This window comes from Hyperolius riggenbachi, chromosome 7 (genome assembly GCF_040937935.1).
Source record: "Hyperolius riggenbachi isolate aHypRig1 chromosome 7, aHypRig1.pri, whole genome shotgun sequence".
NCBI classification, from domain to species: domain Eukaryota; kingdom Metazoa; phylum Chordata; class Amphibia; order Anura; family Hyperoliidae; genus Hyperolius; species Hyperolius riggenbachi.
In genome coordinates, this window is record NC_090652.1 from 23,032,680 (window position 1) to 23,048,537 (window position 15,858).

General features: G+C 46.1%; 1 protein-coding gene across 2 annotated transcripts in view; it reads left to right on the plus strand.

Annotated features, from left to right (window-relative positions):
- Positions 1–6,011: 6,011 nt before the first annotated feature.
- LOC137524138 (zinc finger protein 436-like) overlaps positions 6,012–15,858 on the plus strand; it is a 33,807-nt gene continuing 23,960 nt past the window's right edge. The window contains exons 1-5 of one of the 2 annotated variants that reach the window (XM_068243696.1): positions 6,012–6,262; positions 8,052–8,152; positions 8,439–8,603; positions 8,687–8,810; positions 12,511–14,863. In XM_068243696.1, coding sequence (XP_068099797.1) covers positions 8,057–8,152; positions 8,439–8,603; positions 8,687–8,810; positions 12,511–13,892 — 1,767 coding nt within the window. In that variant the 5' untranslated portion in view covers positions 6,012–6,262; positions 8,052–8,056 and the 3' untranslated portion in view covers positions 13,893–14,863. Of the gene's footprint in view, positions 6,263–8,051; positions 8,153–8,438; positions 8,604–8,686; positions 8,811–12,510; positions 14,864–15,858 lie in introns of those variants that run through there. The other variant, XM_068243695.1, reaches the window with a different exon arrangement.

The following is a 15,858-nucleotide window of genomic DNA, read 5'->3' on the forward strand; positions in this document are numbered from 1 at the left end:
GTTATTTTTTCCCTCATTGTACCCTATCAATAATTACAAGTCCTTATTTGCAAAAATAACAGTAATACACCCTCTTGACTTAAATATTTGAGGTAATAATTTATATTTTTTCTATTACATTTTTCCACTTTTATTACTTTTTACTAGTGTTTTATTTTGGTACAAAGTAAGTGAATTATAACAATGTTGTTGCTTTTGATTCAGTTTGTCACTAAATAGAATTCACATGACATAGGCCTCAATCCTTAAACACCCTGAAATATATTCTAATACTTAAATGGTTAAAATAATACCACTTATGTCTCAGTTAATAACTAGCTAGGCATTTGGCTGTCCATTAATTGTAAATTGCAGATGTGGTTTTCTACAGGCCAATTTTTTGCACAAAGTATCTTAGAGTTATTCTTTCTTTGAAGAGTGTGATCATCAGACAAAAAGACAACAAATGTTACCATTATTAGAAGGTAACAACCATGGCTATTCAACAGTGAGGGTTTCCCAAGTTTGATCATCATTTTGAAAATGACATGTTCTTTTGAATGTTGGATTGAGTTTGTTCCTTTTTATCTTTTATGTGATAGCGGCTGAAGCTGACACATGTCAAAATGTATTCTACAATTATTTTTGATTTAAAATGAGGTCATGTACTTAATTTGAAATAAAACTTGGTGCACGACAATCCATTATTCTCAAAGTGCACCTATTTTTTTTTTTTTTTTGCATTAATTGTTACAGTGCCATTCTTTGCATAGCTGTTCCAGTGCAGGGACCCTTTGACCATATTCAACACGAGCTTGTTTGGTATGTTCTAGTGGCCACACTCCCGTCCATATACGTGGCAGTGTAGCTAGTGCACGACTGTGTGCTTCTATACTGGCACTGGTCATACTTGCGCCTGCACAGTATATAGCGCACTCGTACACAGAGGGGAGCGGTCCCAGCAAACAGTGGTAGAATGGAGGAGGATCAGAGAAGTCTCAAGATCATACAAAGGCTTCTCTCCAATGAAGTGAGTATCTAGCTTTGATTTTATATTTTTCCCACAGGCTTGTGTGAAAGAGACTCTGTAACAAAAATGTCATCCTTTTTTCTACCATCCTACAAGTTCCTAAACCTATTCTAATGTGCTCTGGCTTACTGCAGCACTTTCTACTATCACTGTCTCTGTAATAAATCAATGTATCTTACCCCTGTCGGACTTGTCGCCCTGTGTGTCTGGAAGGCTGCCAACTCTTCCGTGCTGATCTGTTATGCACACCCCTCTCCAGGCCCCTCTATGCACACTCCCGTGTGTGTGTGTTATTTACATAAGCCAGCAGCGTCTCTGCTCTCTGATATCAGTGAAAGAGAGCTGGATAAAAATCCTCCTCTGTTAGGCTGTGAAAGGAGCTGGCTGACACATACTGAGGAATTACAGACACAGGGCAGAGCTGTCTGCAGGAAGAAACGATCAGCCTCACAGTCTGTCACTAGTATTCAGTGCATGAGAGCTGCAGGGGGACAGAAGGTAAACCCACAAGTGATTCAAAAGGAAGGCTGTATACAGCCTGCTTGTGTATGGATGTATTTTCTATGTGTGGACATACTGTGTACATCAACCTACTTCCTGTTTTGGTGGCCATTTTGTTTATAAACAAACTTGTGACAGAGCAGCGAAATTGTAACAGAGGGTAATAGATGTCCCCTAACGCACTGTGATGTTTACTATTGTGCGATTTTAACAACACAGATTTTCTTTAAAGAGAAACTGTAATGAAAAACTGAACTGTATCCTAATTAGTAGCTGATACCCCCTTTCCCATGAGAAATCTTTTCCTTTTCACAAACAGATCATCAGAGGGCTCTGTATGGCTTATATTGTGGTGAAACCTCTCTCACAGTGTGATATCAGGACCATGGTTCTGACATCACACTGTGTGAGCCTTGTTGCATTGTGAGAAATAACAGCTGTTTACAGCTGTTTCCAACTGCCAAAAAACGCAAGCAGCATCTCTTTCCACTGACATCACCTGCCAGCAGTAAAAATGTTAGAATGTAAATCAGGGAGAGGAAAGATTTTACAACGGGCAAACACTGACTAAATCATTTATACATAATTATTGCAATTATAAGCACATTTTTATTACATTATTTTCACTGGAGTTCCTCTTTAAGGCTGGGATCACATATAATGCTTTTCATGGTAGTGCGCAAGTTAATTTTGACTGTGATTACCATAGACTGCCAGCAAGTGCCGGAGGACTGTAGTGGATGTAACACACGTTAAAGTGCGCACTGCATTTGCAACATTGCCCATGGAAAATCGCACTTGTTTTCCACAATGCAGGTGTGGTCTCAGCCTAAGAGTGATCACTGTCACTGGCTGTAACAGCGATCATTCACAAAAAAGTGACAGATTGGTTCAGGGAGTACATGTTCCCTTGCAACAATTAGTGCTGCCATAGAAGTCATCAGGAGCATGTGTGCACGTACGCGAGGACCCGTGGGAGAAAGTGCACAATTGTGCGCCTGCACCCACAATACACTAATGGCAAGTGCCAGAGGTCTATGGGGGTGAAGCTAGTGTTGAGAAGTGTATTTCATGTGCAAAATCATGTGCAGGAAAACGTGCGCCTATTTTACCTGATACAAGTATGGTCCCATCCTAAGAATGATCACTGCTAAACCTCTTTTCCATGCACGTCTGAACTGCTAATTTGTCGAGCAGTTCAACGTCCTGTGTGCTGCCTATGACTGCCAATCGGGTGCAATTTAAATGCACAAAGGAAAGGGAAAAGCCTGGCACTGTTGATGACTGCTTTAATCAGAGATCGTGGTACACCACATGAAAATTACATCTGTGCAGACATACATGAATATTACGTACCATGAGGTGTCACCATTGTGGAGTAACGGTGGGTGCTGGGCACTGAAGCCATATGGCCATTTTGCACCGTGAGCGCTTCTACGGAGGCTAGCAGGCTTCATGGCACTGGACATTGGCTTGCTTTGCATTAATAGGCTGGATCCTAGTGGCCTAGGGGAGTTGGACCTATCAGGACTTAGGTTGCTTGGTATGAATAAACTAACAGTAAAATTGCTGTGCACAACATGGCACTTTTACCGGTTCTTATAGCAGGGGCCAGGGCGTATCACCCCAGTCATGCACACTGCCTGCCCCCTCCCACTGTTAGTATCGGTAAAATTGCTGTGGTCTCATCCTTCAATCTAACAATGTAACAGGGATACAGAGGCGCCAGAAGATTAAAAATGTCTAAAAAGTTTACAGCGGTGGACTTATCTCCTTCAAAAAGACACAAGATATGCCAACACAGTTTAGCAGAACAAATTTATTTACAAACTCCAGAGGAAGTCCAATGCGTTTCGCAGGTATGACCTCACTTCATCAGGCAATAGGTAGGAGTATCTACAGTGCAAGTCTGTAGCTGGGCCAAGCGCCTCTGTGAATTCCTTTAACTCCACCCACACTTTTTGTACTGCCTGCACCACCATCATGGCTTTCAACCCCTGGGTCCTTCCATGTAAGTAGTACATCAGCCATCTTAAAGAAGTGATATTTACTTATTGTATTTATAAAGCGCCAACATATTATGCGCTGATATGAGGACCTCAAATAATTTTTCTTGAAAAATGAGCCTCCCAATAAGGGAAGCTTATAATAGTTGCCATGAGGGGGGTGGGGGGTGGGAGGGGAGAGAGGTATTACTTTCCTGGGGGGGGGGGACTGCTCCTGTTGCCTCTTGTCCATACAGTGTTCACCATCTGCGCCTCACAGTGCCACATTTTAATTTTCCAGGGGTTACCGTTCACTCTCTCACGCCTACCACAATGCATGCTGGGAGATGTAGTCTATGGATGCGAGTACCAAGATCACCAGCTTGCTTTGAATCGGGAGAATGGGACCATGATCCCCGGAAAATGGAAACGCGCCACTGTGCAGAGTGGATGGCGATGACCCTACGGACGATAGGCCACAGGTGCAGCTCCCTGTAGGTAAGTAATGTCTCTCTCCCTGCCCACTACGGTATTACAAACATCCTTTATTGAGAGGATCATATTTAAAAAATAAATACATTTTTGGTACTAAGATGGCTGACAGGGGGCATAGCAGGGGGTGCAGAGGTAGCGACCGCATTGGGGCCCTTGTGCCAGAGGGCCTGAAGGGTCCACCCTCTATTACAGTATTAGCTCTCTCATGCCCCCAAGTGCCCCGAATCCTGAGGAACTGTCCCGATTTGAAGGCGCTCTCCCGCTATCTCGGTATGAGCCCCTTGTGTCTCGGTTGGCAATGGGCAGAGAGGGTGAAAAAAATGATGAAGGCGCAAGCCGCATAGATGTGGGATACAGGCAGGGCTGGATTTAGGCCAAGGCCACCTAGGCCATGGCCTAGGCTACCACAGGAGCAGGGGCACCAAAGCAGCAGGCTAAACTGGTGCAGCATGTGCAAGCTTGCAAATGCTGCAACCTGTGCAGTGGCCACCTTGCTCTCTGTGCACGTTGGCATTGTGGCGGGAAGCTACAGACTTGGACAGCATTGGAGATGGAGGGGAAGAGGAAGCGAGTGACACTGATGGCTGCTGCAGTGTGAAGGCAAGCTGTACTGAAAGAGGGGGAGTGGGAAAGGGCGTCATCAGGCTACCTATAGGGGAGTGGAAGGGGTCATCAGGCTACTTATACTGGAAGGAAAAGGGAGGAGGAGTCATCTGGCTACCTATACTGGAGGGGGGTCATCAGGCTACATATACTAGAGGAAAGGGTTCATCTGGCTACCTATACTGGACAGAACGGGATAGGGGTCATCTCACTAGCTATACTGAAGGTGGGGGCGGGGGTGGCTGGTGACAGTGGCCTTGGGCGGTAAAGAGCACAAATCCGGCCCTGGATGTGATGTCACAGGAAGCAGAGAAGAGCCAGATGCCGGTATGCGTGGATGGTCGGTAAGATGACAGCCCGCTCTGCTACACACTTTACTCTGCAAACAGGGGGGGCACATTCCAAAGGAGGAAGGGAGAAATGTGATGCCAGGCATCCTGCATTGGCACGGCTGGTGACTCGATCATTTTTTTGCCTTTATCTCCTGTGGCACCCTCCTTCCCAACCACAGGCACCCTCATTCTCCTCCCCATCCATGGGCACCATCACCCTGTTCCCTCACCCACAGGCACCCTCACCCTCCTCCCCACCCACGGGCAGGGTATATGAGGGAATATTACTTAAACATGGGATATTAATTGAAAACAATTGTTTTTCTAAAAATCTTTATTGTAGCGTAGGCGTGACTGGGGGGGGGGGGGGGTAGGGGAGATCGGGTGGTTAGGGTGTGTGGCCTAAGTGTCCCGATTTCTAATTTAAAAATGTCGGGAGGTATGGCTCTCTGTTTGCCCTGTGCTGGTAATAATCACTTCTATAGATGCTTTGAATAGTAGTAATCCTTAAAACACTGTTCCCCATTCCCTTACACCTCTGACACTGCGGAGATCCTTGGCAGGTTTTGGGGTGCCGTATCAATTGTTATGTATAGAGTGCTTGTGGGCCCCAATGTAAAACTTGCACCAGGGCCCACAGCTCCTTAGCTACGCCACTGATGGCTGAAGAGCCATTTAAAATGGAGTTGCTGCACACAGTAGTGTGCAAACTTTTCATTCAAATACAGATATTGGAATATATTACAGTATATTTTAATAAACTCAAACAGAGAGATAAAGTGCACAAGCAGCTTTGTGCATATTATGTGCTATTGCTTTAAATGGGCGGATGAATCATAGACCTGGGCGGAGAAAGGATTCATAGGGCTCCAGGAAGCAGAACCAAGTGACAGAAATACTGCGCGTGCTCAGGGAGACTGACCTGGAGCAGCAGAGGATTGGCGGTGGTCACTTGGATAAGTTACGTCACTAGAGAAACGCCCATAGAGCTGCTGCTGGCAATCCCTGCCACTAGAGCAGGAGCTGCACTCCTCAGCAGTGGTGGCCATTTTGCTGAAGCCCAGCATTCCCAGCCATAGAGGAGGCCACACCCCCAGCTTGCTCTGGACAATGTGTATCCCCCCAGCCATGTGAGAAGCCCCCCTGCAGCCAGGTGTGTGAATGCTGAGTGGGAAGAGGAGGAGAGGAATGAGCTGTGTGTTTGGGGGACCCTCACATGGTGTAGAGACCCCCTTTGTGAATCAGCTGTTCCTCCAGACTTTGCAGCAGCTCTGCCTGTGTCCTCTCTCTGCTGGAGGGGCTGCCTGTGTCTGCTGCAAGCTGCCATTATCACCCCAGTAAGTCTCACATTGTGTGTGTGTGTGTGTGTGTGTGTGTGTGTGTGTGTGTGTGTGTGTGTGTGTGTGTGTGTGTGTGTGTGTGTGTGTGTGTGTGTGTGTGTGTGTGTGTAATGTAATAGTGTATATGTTATCTATCTGCACTGTAATTATGTGTGTGTTTGTCTCAGTATTACTGTGTGTGTACAGTATAAGGGCACTTTCACGCTGGGGCGGTGCAGAGTGACAAACTGTTGCATCACTGCTACTGCAGCCTAATGCAACCCTATGGGAAGTTCATACTTCACACGTTGTGGTACCCTGCGCCGGAAGTCCCTAATCTAATGCTAGCGCAGAACTATGTTACTATGCGGGATCCGCGGAGATCTGCGTCGGCCCGGAAGTCATATTAGTCTATGGCAATGCTGATTTTTTTTCTAAAAAGTGGGCGTCGCAGCGTGCATTTGTGGAAGTGTATTACAATAGGCATCTGTATACCCCGAAGCAGGAAGTAAGCGCATGTCACTTCCTGCTTGGCTGGTGGCCAGGGAACACCGTGTACTAACGCAGTGTTCCCTGAAGCCCTGTTTCAGGCTGTGTAATACGGTGTAGCGGGCGCGACGCACTGCACCAGTGACGTCAGCTTGCAGTGTGAAACTAGTCTTTAGCTATGTATACACATGCAATAGTTGTTGTCGGTGGCGACGAGAGCATGCTTGACACCACCAATTTTGGACTTGCTGGAAAATCTTGGGCCAACGTGCTCTTTTCGGTGTGTTCGGCGGTAACAGCATGTGATATTTGCATCAATGAATGCAAGGGAAACCCTCTGGCCACCCCCCCCCCCCCTCCCCCCTCCAGGTTTAATTTCACTGTGGTGGGTTGACAGCGGCTGGGGCGACGTCACAAGGCTAATTCCAGAGATTTCATGCTGAAATTGATCAGGAATTGGCCTGCGGTTTATGGGCAGCCGACAGATCTCTCTCCGATCGCGGAGAGATCTGTCCCTTGGTTGATCTGCCCATACATCGCTAGATGCGTGGACACCTTAAAGCCGGTTTCAGACTACAGATTGGCGTTAGCGGTGCGGTCTGGGGTCCACACCACATCCTCAAAAACAGACAGTAATCCCCTTCTGGCTAACAGCCAAACAGGAAGTGATGCTTGCTTGCGGTCTTTTCCTGTTTTGGAAATACGGAAGTGCACGAAAGCTGGTAAAAATACACTTACTGCACCGGCACCGCCACCGCCATTATTTTTTAAAATCCCCGCTTCGCCATAGACTTACATGACGTCCAGCAGGTGGTCGCAGAGATTGCACAGCAATGCTAGATCATTCACGTGGTAGATTGCCGACTTCTGACGCACCACACTCCATGCTGTCTGAAAGCACCCATAAGCTTTTATTGGCATAGTGGTGAGGTGCGGTAAAATCGGCTGCAGTGTGAAAGGCCCATAAAGTGTGAGCTCAATTAATCGGCTTTTTAGCAGCTTCCTAATCTAACTGGTTGTTCCAAACCAGTTAAGCCCCCTCCAGATTCCTGTCCTTTATATAACTAGAATTTGCATTGTATTTGCACTTCTCTCATCAGTGGACGTCCGCAGCAACCAAGAGTGGGAGTAATTATATTGTCTGGGAGAAACGCAGAGAGCTCTGGTTTATCCACTTATATAAATGAGATCCTTATTATCATCCAGTAGAATGACCCGCCTGTGACCTGCTGGGTGTGCAGCACATGTCATACATCTCCAGCCTTATATAGTCCTACAGGCCAGATAATCCTCAATCTATTCTCCCCCCTCTGTGTAGGTCACATGACCATATCAATGAGGATGGATGAGGACCAGAGTCACATGACTGAGAGGATAGTAATGCTCAGCCTGGACATCATCCGCCTGCTGACTGGAGAGGTGAGGAGGATTCTGGGAGGGCTGACTGCAGGAGGATCCTGGGATCTCTCTCTCTCTCCCTCTCTTCTCTCTCTCTCTCTCTCTCTCTCTCTCTCTCTCTCTCTCTCTCTCTCTCTCTCTCTCTCTCTCTCTCTCTCTCTCTGTGTCGTCCCTCACTGCCTTCCTTCCTCACTGAGGAGGATTCTGGGAATATACCATTACCACCACAACATGTCAGGCCTGTGCTGGGTGAGCAGGATTCTGGGAATGTACATGGTGATTGTTGTTACTGTGTGTTGTTACACAGGAGTATGAAGTAGTGAAGAAGACATCTGATGAGACTCCCGGTAGCCGACTTCACAGCCCATCCACCATCTCAGTGCCTCCACCTCACCCCCTGACACCTCAGAGAAACAATGTGAAGAAGATTCTAGAAGTCATAAACAAGATGATTGAGATGCTGACGGGACAGGTGAGAAGTGCTGAGGATTATGGGACATTATGCAGCATCAGCAGGGGATGTGTGTGGATAGTGACTATTGTTGTGTGTGCCAGGTCCCTATGAGGTGTCAGGATGTCACAGTCTATTTCTCCATGGAGGAGTGGCAGTATTTAGAAGGACACAAGGACCTCTACAAGGACTTCATGATGGAGAATCAGCCGCCCCTCACATCACCAGGTAAGAGCAGTTCAGAGGATCCCCCATTATCTGATGAGCACATATGCCTTGTGTACCTGCTATGTAGAAGCTATTGGAAATAAACACTCAGCGATCGATCATCAGACTTAAAGGGGTTCTTTCGCGAAAAAAGTAGGCAGTTAAAAAATGTGACAGATGACAGGTTTTGGGCCAGTCCATCTTTTTAAGGGTGATCCTCAGGGCTTTCTTTGTTTTCAACAGAATTTCCTGAACAGCAGTTTAACTGCCAAAATAGTAAGATACCAGCCGGCCTCCCTAATCTCTTGCACACTATTATGTCAGTTAAATTTTGCAACTGTTGTTCAGGAAATGCTGTTGAAAACAAAGAAAGCCCTGAGAATCCCACTTAAAAAGATGGACTGGCCCAAAACCTGTCATCTGTCACATTTTTTAACTGCCTACTTTTTCCGCGAAAGAACTTCTTTAAGCAAAATAAACTATCCGGGTAGATCTGTTGATGCTATCAGTGTTCATGCAACACCGTTTGTACCAATGGTAGATCAGTAATGGTTGTTAATGTAAAGACACATGCGTGGGTTGGTTTTACCCTGCCTTCAAGCAGCTATGTGCATCTATGTTTAGAGCAAAGCCGCCGACAAAACCAGCTGGCCATGTGGATCACTCGTCTGGCCATCCAAAGCAGCTTATTCCATGTTGCTCTTTATTATTCTGGAAAGGCAGAACAATGCAGGAAAAAGCAAAGGAAGCAGAGAACAATGGGAAGATGGTAGAGGTAATGTAACTGACAGGGAGTAGAGAATACAATGGTAGAATTACCAGGGAGATGTGAGGATGATGTCTCAGGCTCTCTGGACCCCTTATTCACAGTCTGAGGCAGATGAATCCTGGCATTGCCATCTTGGCATATGCTTGTGCCTTTAGGGAAGAAGACATTCACTGCTGGAGTAACCTGGTCATTCAGTATAGTCAGGTCGTCAGCTGACCTCATTCTGTAGGCACATAATGCTGCTGAACCTGCAGTAATTATCCAATGGGAGCCTTTTACCTACTTGCTTGGTTATTATGGACAGTGATTGTGCTGATCCTGTCCTTTTGTTGTTGTTCACATGCCTGTTTAACCTCCTTAGCGGAATGCTCGACACTGTGTCGGGCATCCGTTGTTTTACTGGCCTCAGGAGACTGCCCCTATAAAACTATTAGTTTCTCCGGCTTTTTTAGATGTTAGCTAGCACTAGGCTAGCTAGTACATGTGTGCAGCGGAGGGGTGAAGTAACTCGCCGCTCCGGGATCCACATGCGGGCCATCATCATGCTTCTAATGGAAGGGATCACAGCTGTGTGTGTGAGAACTGCAGACAAGTCCCTGCAAGTAGCTTGCTGCACTATTGTGCATTTTTTTGGTGTATTTGTTAAAGGGAACCAGAGACGCCAGCAAAAAGATTCTATACATACCTGGGGCTTCCTCCAGCCCCATACGCACGGATCGCTCCCACACCACCATCCTCCGCTTCCTGTATCCGGCGATACCGGATCCCGCAGTTTCGGCCAGTCGGCGGCAGCACGCAGCCAATAGTCCGCATCACAGGGTCTCCCGGCATATCTGTACGTGTGCGGCTCCATACTGCGCAGCCGCACGCGTAGGGGTATGGAGGGAGCCCCTGATCATGCGGACAATTGGCCGCGTCCGCCGGAAGTGACGGGACCCGGTACCGGCCGATCCAGGAAGCGGAGGATGGCGGCGTGGGAGCGATCCAGGCTTATGGGGCTGGAAGAAGCCCCAGGTATGTATGAAATCTCTTTTTTTTCTTTTTTTATGGCCGGCGTCTCTGGTTCCCTTTAATGCATGGGGTTTTTGCAGTCGCAATTGATTTCAAGCAGAAAGTGTGTTGTGCAGGTTGAATTTTTTTTTCTTTTTTGTAATGCTTTGCAGAATTGCAAATAACTGCGGCAGCTCTATAGACAATCATTACATGCATTTTCACGCTGTGAAAAAACACTGCAGTTTTTCCCAAGTGTGACCCCTGCCTAAGTATCATTAGTGTTAGTCCTGCCTGTGATCATGTGATGCTTATGTGAAGGGAATAGGGGGCTCTCTGAATACCTATGCTGGATGTGTGAGGGTCACTCTCTGGTTACCTAACAGTAGGAGACCCCTCTGGTTTCCTCATCACAACAGTGGGCCTGCGTCAGGGGGGAGGTTGAACGTGTGTTTTTTTTTTTTTGTATCATTTTGCCCTGAGAGCTGTTACAGCGGATCCTAGATGAAAAACTAACTATAACAAGTAACTTGTCTATATATCTTATCTAAAGTTTAGATAGTTTACACAGCAAATCTAGCTGCAAACAGCTTTAACAGTTTATAGTTTATGATGATTTATTCCTGTGATACAATGAGAGCGGCCATGTTCTGTTTGTCATCATTACACAAGTAATCTGCAACTGCATCTCCAGCCCTCAGCCTGTGAATAATTCACTCCCCCTCCCCCCTGCCTCTGAAATCTCTGGCTAGTAACCTCCTCCTCCTCCTCCTGTCCAGACTGAGCTCCCATAAACCCTTGCTACATGGGTCTCAGAGTGCCTAGACGCTGGGGGAGCTGTGGGCGTGGCTTGTTTAGTTTATAGGGAATTCGAGTATTAAAACAAAACAAAAAAAGTATTTAGCTTGTGGAATGCCCTATACACTATATGTAAAGAACACAATTATGCAATGAGTAAATGTTCATCTCGGATCTAGAAACTGCCACAATTATTCACTGCTATAACAACACAGTTCTCTGCGGCCTTGTTCACATTGAGTTCAGTTCGCGTGTCCGTCCGCATCTGGTGTTTTTTTTTCGATGCAATTTATCTTTCCGATTCCTGGCGATTACCTGCACGGTTTTTTTTTTGTTAACCGCTTTTGTAAGCGGTTTTGCCGAGCGATTGGTTTTTTTTTCACTTCCTGACGTCAGTCAGGAAGTGAACTCTTTGATCCGGAAAATAATAAATATAATGTATTCTTAAAAACATGAACGCAATTGCTGCACAGAGCGATTTTGCGAGCATTTGCATTTTTCCTAAACCTTCCATTGAGGCACAATTGCCTCAATGGAAAATATAGGAGCACCTATGGCCCTGGAACCGCTTTTCTCAGCGGATCAGAAACAAACTGCTCAAATGTTAACTGTCTCAGAGAATTATGGTGTAAGCACTTTCAAGGTGATTTTGAAAAAGCGCCAGCGCTTAAAGGGAACCAGAGACGAAGCACCCTCATGTATTTTAATATATATATATATCTATCAATGGGGACATTAGAGAAAACACCTACCCTGCTCTCCGTTTCATCCTCACTGCTAAAAGTGTCATCAGCTGTGATAAGAATCCCGGACTGAGCATTCAGTCTGGCTTTGCAGGGAATAATTATAGCTGAGTCATTATAGCAAAGCCACAAGGGGGCAGGCTTGGGCTTAAAAAGACAGCACAGAAGACAGACTCAGCTATAATCTTTCCATACCAAAGCTAGACTGAGTGCTCAGTCCGGGGATTCTTATCAGAGGTGATAGCAGTAAGATTAAACAGAGAACAATGAAACAAAGAGAAGATTAGGTGTTTACTGTCATGTTCCCACTGATTTATAAGGTAAAATACAAGAGGGTGCTTCATCTCTGGTTCTCTTTAAAAAAAATGAGAAAAACGCCTCTAGTGTGAACGAACCCTGACTGTTATTATTTCCCCAACAGATAGACAAGAAGTAGGGGACACTTCAGGCAAATGTCTCATATATTCTTCAGATTATGGTGCAGAACATAATGGTGCCGCACTACATTTACAAGCAGGAAACTCCATTGCTGATAATATACCCAGCAGACGTCACCATGAGGACAAATCACCAGATCTCTCCAATCCTGAGGAACCTTCTGATAGATCCCATCCTGTTACCTCAAATACCCATCCAAAGTGTCACAGTGCCGATAGATCAGGAGATCCGTCTTATTCTGGGGAATGTTCCAGTAACTCTAATACTGATAGAGAGGGAGGTGGGAAGAGTTATCAGTGCTCAGAATGTGGGAAATGTTTTACAAAAGAATTGCATCTGGTTACACATGTTCATTTACATACTGGAGGAAAGAAAAACATGGCCGATCGTCCTTATTTGTGTCCCGAGTGTGGGAAATGTTTTAGGTGGAAAGCTGAACTCCTTGCACATCAGAGAACTCACACAGGAGAGCGTCCTTATTCATGTGCCGAGAGTGGAATATGTTTCAGTAGGAGAGTTAATCTTTGCAGACGTCAGAGAAGTCACACAGGTGAACGTCCTTATTTGTGTCCAGAGTGTGGGAAATGTTTCAGATGGCAAAGTGATCTTCTTAGACATCAGAGAACTCACACAGGTGAGCGCCCTCATCCATGTCTTGAGTGTGGAAAATGTTTCAGCCAGAAAAATTATCTTAATGCACATCAGAGAACTCACACAGGAGAGCGTCCTTATTCATGTCCAGAATGTTGGAAACGTTTCCATCAGAAATCTAGTCTTCTTAGACATTTTAGAAGTCACACAGGCGAACGCTCTCTTTCACGTCCAGAGTGTGGGAAATCTTCAGTTCAGAAAGCTCAGCTTCATACACATCAGGGAAGTCACATAGGAGAGCGCTCTTATTTGTGTTCAGAATGTGGGAAATGTTTCAGTAACAAATGCCATCTTCTTACACATGAGATAAGTCACACAGGAGAGCGTCCATATTTATGTGATGAATGTGGGAAATGTTTTAGTCAGAAATCTGTTCTTGTTAGACATCAGAGAAGTCACACAGGAGAGCATCCTTATGTGTGTTCAGAGTGTGGGAAATGTTTCATTCAGAAATCTGATCTTCTTAGACATCAGAGGAGCCATAGAGGAGAGCGTCCTTATTCATGTCCTCAGTGTGGGAAATGTTTCAGTCAGAAAGCTCATCTTGTTGAACATCAGAGAAGTCACACAGGAGAGCGTCCTTATTCATGTTCAGAGTGTGGGAAATGTTTTAGTCATAAATCTGTTCTCCGTAAACATCAGAAAAGACACACAGGAAAGCGTCTTTATTCACATCAGGAAGGTGGTGAAAAGTTGCAGTCAGACAGCTTATGAAGCTACGGAGATACAAGTCTCCTGGAAGCACATATTATTAGAGCAGCAGCAATAACGTGGCCTCACAGTACTGGAACTACACTACAGATGTCACCTGCTCTACATTCAGGACTTCCTCCAAGCTGGGGACTCATCCTAACCTCTCATTTCTTGCTGATCATTTTAGAGCAGGGGTCTCTAACCCCCGGGCTGCGGCCCACTAGCAGGCCGCAGGCTGCTCTGAGCTGGGCCGTGCAGTCTGTCATGACCGTCACACTGCAGAGACAAGTGTCACTGAACTTTGCCCGAAGCTATAGAGAAGAGCCGTCTGCAGTTATTGTTACTGCTGCCACCTAGTGTCTGTTATTTGTAATGCAGCATGCTTTCTGTCTGTCCGGTCACCAGGTCGCAGCAGTGAGGATCACTGGGAGACTCTGGTCTCTTGCCAGCCACAGAGTTCAGTCTGCACGGAGGTGAGAAGCTGATGCTGGAAGCTAGTGTGGGAAAAAGAATGGAAGGTTAAAAGCGAGTGTGGTGAGGAGGGAAGTGTGAAGTGGGTGTAGAGAGGAGGAATAGGTGAATTGAGTGTGGGGAGGAGGGAAAAGGGGCTGTGAGGGGAGGCAGGTGAGGGTAGGAAATGACTGCCAGTTGATAAGGAAGCCCAGGCAGTACCTCCCTTTACACCACCTGACACACCAAATGCACTTTTCCAAAGTGCTGAGGGCGATGAAGATAGTGGTTAGGTAGGGCTGGTGTTCCCAGGACTTCTTTATGTAATGACCCTGCCTGTAGAACAAGCCCGCACACCTTTTGTCTACTACAATTATTATACATTCCTAGCTGTGATGATAATGAGATCTCTCTGCTGCTGTAGAAGCTGAGAAGTGATCCCCAGATAGATTTTAATATATAAATACAGCAGCTATGCAAGAAAATGCAATGGCAGCTTTCAGAGCAGATAAACTGTACTTTGTGAACTTGTAATTTGTAAACAGACAATATAAATACACATTTTTCATTGAATGTTATGTCAAAGTTTTATCCCAGTTTAACAATGCTAGCATTTACTCAATCAAGTTCCTTTTGCAAATTTAGTTCTGTTAACAATTTATTGTTCGCCTGTAATTGCAATTAGCTGATGTTTGTCAACTTGCACGAATTAGATTTTTCTGTTATCAACCAGCAATTCATGGATCTCCTCCTTGGCATGGGCATAGTCACAGTGCATAAGCCCTAACTAGTGACCACAGTCACAGCTTGCTTCGCCTATCTGGGCTGCATGGTGTAATGGTTAAGGGCTCGGTCTCTGACACAGGAGACATGGGTTCGAATCTTGTCTCCTCCTGTTCGGTAAGCCAGCACCTATTCAGTAGGAGACCTTGGGCAAGACTCTAACACTGCTACTGCCTATAGAGTGCGTCTTAGTGGCTGTACCTCTGGCGCTTTGAGTCCGCCAGAGGTGTTCTGTGTGTGTGTGTGTAGGGTGTGTGTGTAGGGTGTGTGTGTAGGGTGTGTGTGTAGGGTGTGTGTGTAGGGTGTGTGTGTAGGGTGTGTGTGGAGGGTGTGTGTGTGTAGGGTGTGTGTGTAGGGTGTGGGTGTGTGTGTGTGTGTGTGTGTGTGTGTGTAGGGTGTGTGTGTGTGTGTGTGTGTGTGTAGGGTGTGTGTGTGTGTGTGTGTGTGTGTAGTGTGTGTGTGTGTGTGTGTGTGTGTGTAGTGTGTGTGTGTGTGTGTGTGTGTGTGTGTGTGTGTAGTGTGTGTGTGTAGTGTGTGTGTAGTGTGTGTGTAGTGTGTGTGTAGTGTGTGTGTGTGTGTGTGTGTGTGTGTGTGTGTGTGTGTGTGTGTGTGTGTGTGTGTGTGTGTGTGTGTGTGTAGGGTGTGTGTGTGTGTGTGTGTGTGTAGGGTGTGTGTAGGGTGTGTGTGTGTGTGTGTGTGTGTGTGTGTGTGTGTGTGTGTGTGTGTAGGGTGTGTGTGTGTAGGGTGTGTGTGT